The following is a 10,412-nucleotide window of genomic DNA, read 5'->3' as shown; positions in this document are numbered from 1 at the left end:
TCCCTAACTCTGCCCACTGCTCCTACCTAGCCATCAGGGATCCTTTGTAAACTCCCACGATCCATATTCCTTTTAAGGATGTGTCTCTGAATTACAATAAGCACTGCAGTAGTCTGGTCTGCACCCACAGAATAATCTAACGGCCCCAAATTGCAAAGGTATAGGGAGAAAGTAGAGAACCCAGGTATAGGGAGAAAGTAGAGAGCGAGTGTGGGTTCGATTATCCACCCGTCCACAAAGAGCAGCGGACACTAATCTGGTAAACCAGATTGGTTTCCCCCCTCCTACACACGAAGTCTGCTGGGTGACCTTGGGCTAGTCACAGTTCTATTAAGAGCTCTCTCAGCTCCACCTACCTCCCAGGGTGCCTGTTGTGGGGAAGGGAAGGTGATTGTAAGCCGGTTTGAGTCTCCCTTAAGTGGTAGAGAAAGTCGGCATATTAAAACCAACTCTTCTTCTTCTTCATATGAATTCTTCTATGAGGCAAGGTTAATAAAGCTTCTCTACTGGAGTAAATGGCAGGGGGAAATGTGGGGTTCTTAGTTTCTAGAAGACAGCCTATTGTCTAAAATAGGGTTGCCAACCTCCAGGTGGAGGCTGGAGATCTCCCACTATTACAACTGATCTCTAGGCAACAGAGATTGGTCCACGTGGAGAAAATGGCCACTTTGGAAGGTGGACTCTATGGCATTGTACTCTATTGAAGTCCCTCCCTTCCCCAAACCCTCCCCTTCTCAGGCTCCTCCCCCCAAAAAAATCTCCAGGTGTTTGCCAATCCAGTGCTGGCAACCCTACTCTAAAAGCTTCTGATGGTGATAGTAACGTATCATTTCTGTACAGGTGGTGATGGTAGGAAAAGGCTGAAGAGCCGAGCATCTGTTTAGAGTCTAGCAGCACATGCTGGTTATATTCCACTTCCATGCAATTGAACTAGTTGCTTTTGGAGCTGTTTTGCCACACACACCATTTGTCTTAAAATGGTTAAACCTCCTGGCACGCTGCCACAAAGTGAGATTAAACAGGTTGCAACCCAGAAGAGGGCCTTCTCGGTCATGGCACCAAAGCTCTGGATCTCTCTCCCGGGAGATTCGTCTGTCCTCTTCTGTTGCCATTTTCCACCAGCGGGTAAAGAGTTTTTGTTGTTTCATCCCTCCTTCCTGACCAATGTTTTAATGGCTGTTTTTATGCTTTGTATGTATTTTAACTCTGTTTTTAACTTGTTTTTGATGAGGTGTTTTTGGGGAGGGGTTGATTTTAATGGTTTTAAAGTATGCTTTTATCACGTATGTTTTAAATTGCTAGCTGCCTTGTTTGGCTTTTGTAAGGGCAGAAACTAAAATAAATACAATCATTTTAAAAAAAAAAAACTGATCCTGAAACAGCAGTAGATATATTCTAAATTATCCATGCCAATAACGTTTCCCCCCACAATAAATCAATCAATCCATTGTCCAGGATCCACCATACCATTTTTTGAGCTGCACTGTTTGTTCAGTTCCACTGCAAGAACTGAATCCTCCTCCGCTGCCTCTTTTCTCCTTGCAGGAGTGTTGGCACAGGAAGAGCACACATCAGTCCCACAGGCCACAGCCGACCATGAAGGATGTGTTCAACCTTAAAACCTTATTACCTAGCTATGACAACCAATTGCAAGGGTACAATCACATCGGGGATCGAATTATCCTCTCTGTCTTCATTATTTTCTTCTGCATTGTCGGACTGGTGGGGAATGGAAATGTCATCTGGCTTCTTGGCTTCCGTATTAAAAGAAAACCTTTTGCCATCTACATCCTGAACTTGGCTGTTGCTGACTTTGGAGCCCTTCTGTGTCTGCTTGCTGTAAATTTAAGTCTCAGCCCACCATCCTTCGATGAACTTCTTGACCTTCCTCTTGTTCTTCTTTTCCTTTTCTTGAGTCTCCTCCTATTTATGGACAGCAGTTGTCACCTTCTCCTGACAGCCATTGGCATTGACAGATGGGTGTCTCTCCTCTCCCCAAATTGGTATCGACGCCAACAGTCTTGGGTGTTGCCCACCCTCGTGTGTGCCTTCATGTGGGCTCTCTCTCTTTCCATCAGTGGAATGCCCTTATTTCTGCTATTTAACGATTTGATGTCAGAGGATTATGTAATTGTATTTCTTTTAGGTTTTTGTGTGACTATTTCAATTGGCCTCTTGCTTATGGTCATCTCCACTCTGGCTCTGTTCGTCATAGTCTGCTTGAAATCACAATGTTGTCAGTGTGGGAAACTTTTGAAAGTGATCTTGCTTATTCTTCTCTCCTTCCTCCTGTTTACTATTCTGAAGTATGGCTCTCTTGTGTCTCCTCACATTAGTCGACAATATTGTTTCTTATGGATCTCCCTAAAAAGTAGTATAAATCCACTGATTTATTTCTTGGCTGGGAGACAAAATAGTGGTAAATTTCAGGAGAGAATGAAGGTCACCCTCCAGAGAGTTTTCAAGGAGGAGACAGACACCAGGATGGAATTGCAAACGTGCACCCAAACAGTGTTGTGATGCCCTCTTTAGAATATCTAACCTGCAGTTTGCATAAAGTGGTTAAAACTATTCACTTTCCTTTAGGCGTTTTCACTTTTAGTGTTAAAAGATGTGTGATGCAGCGGCTAAAGTGTCAGACTAGGATCCGGGAAACCCAGGTTCAAATCCCCACTCTGCCATGGAAGCTTGCTGGGTAACCCTCTCTGCCTAACCTACCTCGCAGGGTTGTTGAGAGGATAAAAAGGAGGAGAGGAGAGCGATGCAAGCCTCTTTGGGGCAGCAGGATATAATAAATCAATAAATAATGCAACTTCTCTAAACTGCAGCAGATCCAATAGCTGAAATCAAAAATACAGATATGATTGCGTCATCTCATACAATTGGGGTGTAAACTGGGAGAGATTACATTATGACATAGTTGTTGTTTGACCATTTTCTTCCTACTGTAACACACTGAAGCTCCAATTTACATCTGAAGATTTCTAAAAATCTTTGGCAATTCAAAGACAAAGATCATCTGATGGTTGTAATTTGGAGATGTGCCATCATCGTGATCCGTCTACAGTTCTTCTGGGCTTTCCTTAACACGCACCCAGTTTTTCTAGGAGCTGATTTGTTGTGAATTCGTTGCTGTTTCTGGAGCAAAAGAAGTGCGGCGTCTGCAGTGCACCGAAGGCCTCAGGATCAACTTCATTTGCCATTTTACAGGCTGCGAAGCCACCATATCCCCAATACCCCTTATGTCGGAGTGAGGGTTATCCCCAGTGGCTGCTCTAGGGTTGCCAACCTCCAGGTACTAGCTTGAGCTCTCCTGCTATTACAACTGATCTCCAGCTGATAGAGATCAGTTCACCTGGAGAAAATAGCCACTTTGGCAATTGGACCCTGTGGCATTGAAGTTCCTCCCCAAACCCCGCCCTCCTCAGGCTCCGCCCCAAAAACCTCCTGTTGGTGCCAAAGAGGGACCAGGCAACCCTATGGCTTCTCCTGAGCTGGCCCTGCAAACCGGCTGCCTCATGTGTGTCCTCTTTATTTCCATCTGGCCTTGTTTTGGCTCCTGCCAGTGAGGCTGCAAGGGTGTAGATGCCATCTAAGGCAAGGGTTGATTCGGGCTTAATCTCAAGCCAGATACTGGCACCACCAGCAACACAGCAACCACTATCAGAGTTGCCATATTTCTACATACTTGATTAGATGGATGGCCAAGGCTGGCCCTATATCATCAGATCTCAGAAGCAATGCAAGGTCGGCCCTGGTTAGTACTTGGATGGGAGACCACCGAGGAAGTCCAAGGTCGCTAAGGGTGGCCGGCAATGGGAAACCTCCTTTGAAGTCTCTTGCCTTGAAAACCCTGTGGGGGTCATCCTAAGTCAACTTGATGGCACTTCATGCAAATTACGGTTTTTCAAAATACAGCCCAAACTCAGCATATATATTTCACATTCCCAAATGTAATTAAAAACAATGAGGAAATATAATAACTCATAAAATGCATAAGGAAACACATTTTCGCTTACCTTCTTATTCTAAAACATGGGCTGAGAAATTCCTGGAGATTTGGGGATGGAGCCTGGGGAGGACAGGGACCTCAGTGTGGTATAATGCCATAGAGTCCACCCTTCAAAGCAGCCATTTTTTCCAAGGGAACTGATCTCTGCAGTCGGGGAATCAGTTGTAATTCAGGGAGATCTCCAGACCCCACCTGGAGATTGGCAAGCCCTTGTGAAGTCTCAACATGCACATCAGCATCTGCTCCTGTTATTCCCTTTCACCAGCATGGTGTAGTGGTTAAGAGCAGTAAACTCTAATCTGGAGAACCGGGTTCGATTCCCCACTTCTCCACATGAGCGGCAGACTCTAATCTGGTGAACTGGGTTTGATTCCCCCCCTCCTCCACATGAAGCCTGGTGGGCGACCTTGGGCTAATTACACTCTCTCAGCCCCACCTACCTCACATGGTGGCTGTTGTGGGGAAAGGAAGGGAAGGTGACTGTAAGCCACTTTGAAACTCCTTAATGATAGAGAAAACTGGGGTATAAAAACCAACTCTTCTTCTACTACTACTTTCCTTGATCTTTCTTATCATCCTCCGCTTTCAGACTTCTGAGCAGAAACTTGCATTTTATCCTTAAATTTCTCTGCAAAGTGATACCAGAAATCAATGTTCATAATTTAAATATTAAGGATAATAATTGCAATAACTACATTGTATATTGTATTAACCTGATAGCCTATGCTTTTGATAAATATTGGAATGCTAGCATCCTTGAAATGGCCGCCAAAGGCCTTGCCCAATGAGCATGCCTGGCTAATAAATACTTGTGTAAAATGTCTCTGTCTTTGACTGGCTTGTTTCTTTTAGAGGAAAATGGGGGGAGAAAACTGTAGCTTCTTTCTTTGAAATTGCCTGCGGTTTCACTGCGAGAAGGTGTCCTCACTACTTTACCCTACTCCAGAAATCCTGCAAATACTTAAACACCATAAATATGCACTCAAAACCTGTCCAAATTCGGGGCCTGCCTCACATACTGCAGATGTCTGTTCCATAGCATAGGTGCAGCCCCAGAACAAGCAGAAGAGCAGGTACAAATTGTTCTTACAGACTTCAGTGGAAGCTACCAATAATCCTTGATCTGATGAGAAGCACTGCCTTGTATACAGGCGGAGGTCCTCTGGTTAGGGTTGCCAACCTCCAGGTACTAGCAGGAGATCTCCTGCTATTACAACTGATCTCCAGCTGATCGAGATCAGTTCCCCTGGCGAAAATGGCTGCTTCGGCAATTGAACTATACGGCATTGAAGTCCCTCCCCTCCCCATACCCCGCCCTCCTCAGGCTCCCCCAAAAAACATCCCGCCGGTGGCGAAGAAGGACCTGGAAACCCTACCTCTGGTAGATATGAGAGTGCAAGGTTGTGAAGGGCTTCAAAGTCAACACCAACGCCTTCAACTGAGCATAGAAGGAAATTGGAAGTCAATTGAATGATATGAAACTCGGGGTTTGGCACATTTCTAACTCCTGAACTATGACAACATTCTAAACACTTTCTTCTGCACCAATTTTACCTTCCGAATTGTCTTCAAGGGCAGGCCCACACAAAGCATGCTATAGTAGTCCAGCCTTGAGTTTACTGTAGCATGAATCAATACCATATGAAGTTAATACAAGGCACTTTTTGCAACCAAATTTATTGGCTTTTCCAGAAGAGTTGGATCCAGCAGAATTCCCAGACACTTGAGTCTCTTAATCATACAGGCATACCAGTGGTTAGTAATTCCCTCCAGAATCTCAGCCTCTCAAGTGCTATAGAAACAAGATGGCCATGAGAAAGCAGGAAAGCAAAAGCTAGGGGGAGCCATGGATGTCTTTACTGAAGAGACAGGAAAACAGCAGAGGGTCAGAGTAAAAAAAGAAAGGCACAAAAGAGGCAAATAATTGATAATTAATAATTGACAAGTATTTCATCAGTAATCGGGGTGCTTTCGTCTACATGGATACCATATCTTGGCTTTTTCTAACAAGTAGCTTCCCCACTTTGGGATACACGTTATATGACACCATTTCAGAATTCTCCAGTCATCACGGGTTGCCAGGTTCCCCTATCCACTGGTGGAGGGTGTGTGTGTTGCCATCTCTAGGTTGGGAAACTCCTGGAGATTGGGGGTAGAGCCTAAGGAGGACAGGGACCCCAGCAGGGTACATTGCCATAGAGTCCACCCTCCAATGCATCCTTTTTCTCCAGGGGAACTGATCTCTGTAGTCTGGAGATGAGCTGTAATGCCAGGAGATCCACAGGCCCCACCTGGAGGCTGGCATCCCTGTCAGGCTGTTGTACGTGAATTATTTTGGGAGCTGAGATAGCCATTTAGGCCGAATTTTGATTCCTGCCTCCTCCAGAATATTGCTCATAATTCCACTACACCACGCTGGCTCTCACGTGACCTACAAAGTTCCAAATTTGTCTCAGAAACAGTCCACTCCAATGGTTAGAGCTACCTGGCCATGGACCATTAGGACTTTCCAACAAGGATTTTAATGTCATTTAACATTTTCCCCTTATTTTAATTAATTCAGTGTTGTATTGATTGTCTGACACCTATATAAAACCCCTAAGTGATCCATGCTCCCCAAAGCACCAGGATTGGGTCCAGGAGAAGTCTAGCATTTTTACTCTGAGGAAGAATCTTTAAAGAGAAGAAAAAGAGATGGTTTCCTTTCTAAAAGGGTTAGAGTAGCATATCTTACCAAGTGTCTTGTAGTGTCATGAGACTGGAGAGGAGAATTCCTCATTGATGTTTACCAAGTTAGGCCAACTAGGAAAATTATCCATCCATGGTGTAGAACAGAGATATTTGTGAAGATATTTCTATGTCTATAAGTGGTTTCTAGATCAAATCAAGCCTGAACTGTCCCTAGAAGCTAAAATGACTAAACTTGAGAAGGCAAGAGTCACTGGAAAAGACAATTGTGCTAGGAAAAGTTGAAGGCAGCAGGGAAAGACGAAGACCCAACAAGAGATGGATTGACTCTATAAAGGAAGCCACAGCCTCAATTTGCAGGACCTGAGCAAGGCTGTTAAGGACAGGATGTTTTGGAGGACATTGATTCATAGGGTTACCATGAGTCGGGAGAGACTTGACGGCACTTAGCACACACATTCTATGTCAGCTCCCCCACAGCAACATTAAAATGTTTAACACTGTGATGTCATAGAGACACTTTGAAATGACAAAGGAGCATGCCTGGTATTTTTTTCAACAGTCTGTAAGCATAGCCACGGAAGCATAATCGGTGAACCCGACAAGGTTCATATATTTTCCCTGTAACATACAGGTGTGACCGGGGTCCAGGGCCTATGGTGCAGAATGACCCCAATGGTCAGACACCTACCCAGAAATTCCCAGTGCTCATGAGCTCACCTCAGGGAGAAATTCTGGACTTCTAGTGGCAGCCTGACCACCAGAAGACCATATGAATAGTGCCACTGGCAACTTATACCGGACAAAAGCAAAATGATATGATTCTGAAGCACGAGCAGTTAGTAAGAGAGAACTTATTGCATTCTCCTCTCTCAGGAATTTCTGCATATTGTATCTCCTGTCCATCTTCTTCTCTTTTTCTCCAGAGTGCTCCTTAAGTAGCCTGAATGCATTGTTCAGGAACTTTGGCACACACAGACCTCTGCTTATGACTAAGAAAGAGCTGAATGAATCTGGAACTTGATCTCTCAGGGAGAGTTGTGGATCAGAGTTGGGAGTTGTGGATCAGAGTTGGAAGTTGGGAGCTGTGGATCAGATTTGCTTCAAATTGCCCCCAAATGACAGGTAATCCTGCACCACGTGGATCTGTTTTTGTCCATTTTCCATCCAATGCAAGGGAAATGCCAATAACAAAAGAACTGACTGTTTAGAACAAAACATTTCAATGAAATTGATTATGCCTTAATGTAAAGAAGAAGAAGAGTTGGTTTTTATATGTCGACTTTCTTTACCACTTAAGGAAGAATCAAACCGGCATACAAACACCTTTCCTTCCCCTCCCCACAACAAACACCCTGTGAGGTAGGTGGGGCTGATAGAGCTCTAAGAGAACTGTGACTGGCCCAAGGTCACCCAGCTGGCTTCATGTGGAGGAGTGGGGAATCAAACCTGGTTCTCTAGATTAGAGTCCACCACTCCAAAATACCTCTCTTAACCACTACATACAACCACCATAGTGTATCCTTTTACTAGCCTAGTATCTAAAGATTCATTTGCCTTTCATGGAAAGTTTGTGTGAAAACAGCACTAGACATTCTATTGAAAGTTTCCCACACTGGTAACAGATTTTAAAAATGATAAAATGGACTAGACCAACACAGAGTTGAATTCTGGCTGCATCATTATTTCATCTTTGCAGCAGGAACTGACTTTCCCTCACTTTGTATGTTTTATTTTAGCTGGAGTGTCGATATAGGCAGAAGAGACCCCTAAGAGCACATTCGAAGCATGATGACCAATTCCAGCCTGACAGCTCACATCCCAACAGTGGCTGGACAAGATAATGATATCTACTACTTGTTTAACAACACCGAATGGGAGCAGAAAATTTATGAGTATGTCGAACAAAGGATTTTCTTCGTCTTTGTTATTTTGGTCAGCGCTTTTGGATTTCTGGGGAACGGATTTGTCATCTGGCTTCTCGGCTTCCGCATCAAGAGGAATTCGTTCACCATCTACATCCTGAACTTGGCTGTGGCTGACATGGGGGTTCTCGTATCGATGTCGATATTTTTTGCCGTAGGACATACCTTTTCGACCTCCCTCTGCGAGGAGTTCATCATATTCACTTACAGCACTGGCCAGTTTCTGCTGACCGTCATCAGCATTGACCGGTGCGTGTGCGTCCTCTTCCCCTTTTGGCATCAAGTCCACCGACCGCCTTACTTGTCCTTGGTGGTGTGCGCCGTCATCTGGGCCCTCTCCTTCCTGCTTAACGCAATTCACTTCGCCCTCCTCCAGAATAGAAAGCTGGGAAATAATAACCATGTAATGTACTTCCAGTTTTTTGTCAATTCCCTGGTTTGTGTCCCATTCATGGTCATCTCCGCTGTGACCCTGTTGGTCAAATTTTTTCTAAAACGGCAACAGCGCTGGCGAGGGAAGCTTTTGACGGCCATCTTGGCTACGCTCCTCTTTTTTCTTCTCTTTGCTTTTCCTCTGAACGCCGTTTACTTGCTCTCTACTTTGACCCAAAAAACTCTTCCGACTTCCATGCGGTATGGCTTGTTATGTGCCTCACTAAACAGCAGTGCTAACCCACTGATTTATTTCCTTGTTGGGAGGAAGAAGAAGAAACATCCCAGGGGGGGCATGAAGGCTATCCTCCAGAGAATATTTGAAGATGAATAAAGCCGTGGAGAGCAATTAGAGTTCCCAGTTACAATACCTCAATCAGTAGGGTTGCCAACCTCCAGGTACTAGCAGAAAATCTCCTGTTACAACTGATCTCCAGTCGATATAGATCAGTTCACCTGGAGAAAATGGCCGCTTTGGAATTGAAGTTCCTCCCCCCAAACCCCGCCCTCCTCAGGCTCCGCCCCAAAAACCTCCCGCCAGAGGAAAAGAGGGACCTGGCAACCCTATCAATCAGACCCAACACTTCAAACTTTATGAGTGTAATAGAGATCCACAAAGGTTGCCAATTCCAGTTTGGTCAATTCCTGGAGTTTCTGGGGGTGGGACTTCAATGCCATAGAGTCCACCCTCCAAAGCTCCCATTTTCTCCTGGAGAACTGACCTCTTGTCATCTGGAGATCAGCTGTAATTCTAGGGGTTCTTCAGGCCCCACCTAGAGTTTGGCAACCATAACATCCACAGTTGTGTGCAAAATTATCTTGCACATTCAAATTATTATTTTTAATACAACCTGGTCAGAGGGTGGCTTACACTCATGACATTTAAACAGAGGAGAATACACTGGGCTGGATCCTACCCCGTCCTCCCACTCCACTGAGAAAAGTTTGAAGCCTTCTTCATGCATAAGAAACCTGCTTGCAACTTCAGTGGCACTCCTGTTGGAGGAAGAGCCACTTACGCTGGACAGCATTTCAGGTGGGTAGCTATGTTGGTCTGCCATACAAGAGCAAGATTTGAGTCCAGTGGCAACTTAGAGATCAACAGTATTGCTGGACAGAAGCTTTAGAGAGTCAAAACTCTGTTCGTCAGATAAGTATCTGATGAAGGGAGCTTTGACTCTCAAAGGTCAATACCCCAGAAATCTTGTTGGCCTCTAAAGTGCTACTGAACGTGAATCTTGTTCCTAAACCGGACAAACAGTGCAATACTGTGCTGATTTACCCCAAGCTACGCTCCTTGAAATCTATGGGTTTAGCCTGGAATAACACTGTATAGGATTGTACTGCCAATTTCC

At 44.7% G+C, this 10,412-nt stretch overlaps 1 protein-coding gene across 1 annotated transcript; it reads left to right on the top strand.

Annotated features, from left to right (window-relative positions):
* The first annotated feature begins 8,488 nt into the window (after positions 1 to 8,488).
* LOC130481866 (proto-oncogene Mas-like) lies at positions 8,489 to 9,391 on the top strand. Its single transcript, XM_056854650.1, has one exon. The coding sequence runs from the start codon at positions 8,489 to 8,491 to the stop codon at positions 9,389 to 9,391; it is 903 nt and encodes a 300-aa protein (XP_056710628.1).
* Positions 9,392 to 10,412: the final 1,021 nt, after the last annotated feature.

Source organism: Euleptes europaea, chromosome 8 (assembly GCF_029931775.1).
Source record: "Euleptes europaea isolate rEulEur1 chromosome 8, rEulEur1.hap1, whole genome shotgun sequence".
In the NCBI taxonomy this organism is placed as follows: Eukaryota; Metazoa; Chordata; class Lepidosauria; order Squamata; family Sphaerodactylidae; genus Euleptes; species Euleptes europaea.
This window is presented reverse-complemented; position numbering and strand designations above follow the sequence as displayed.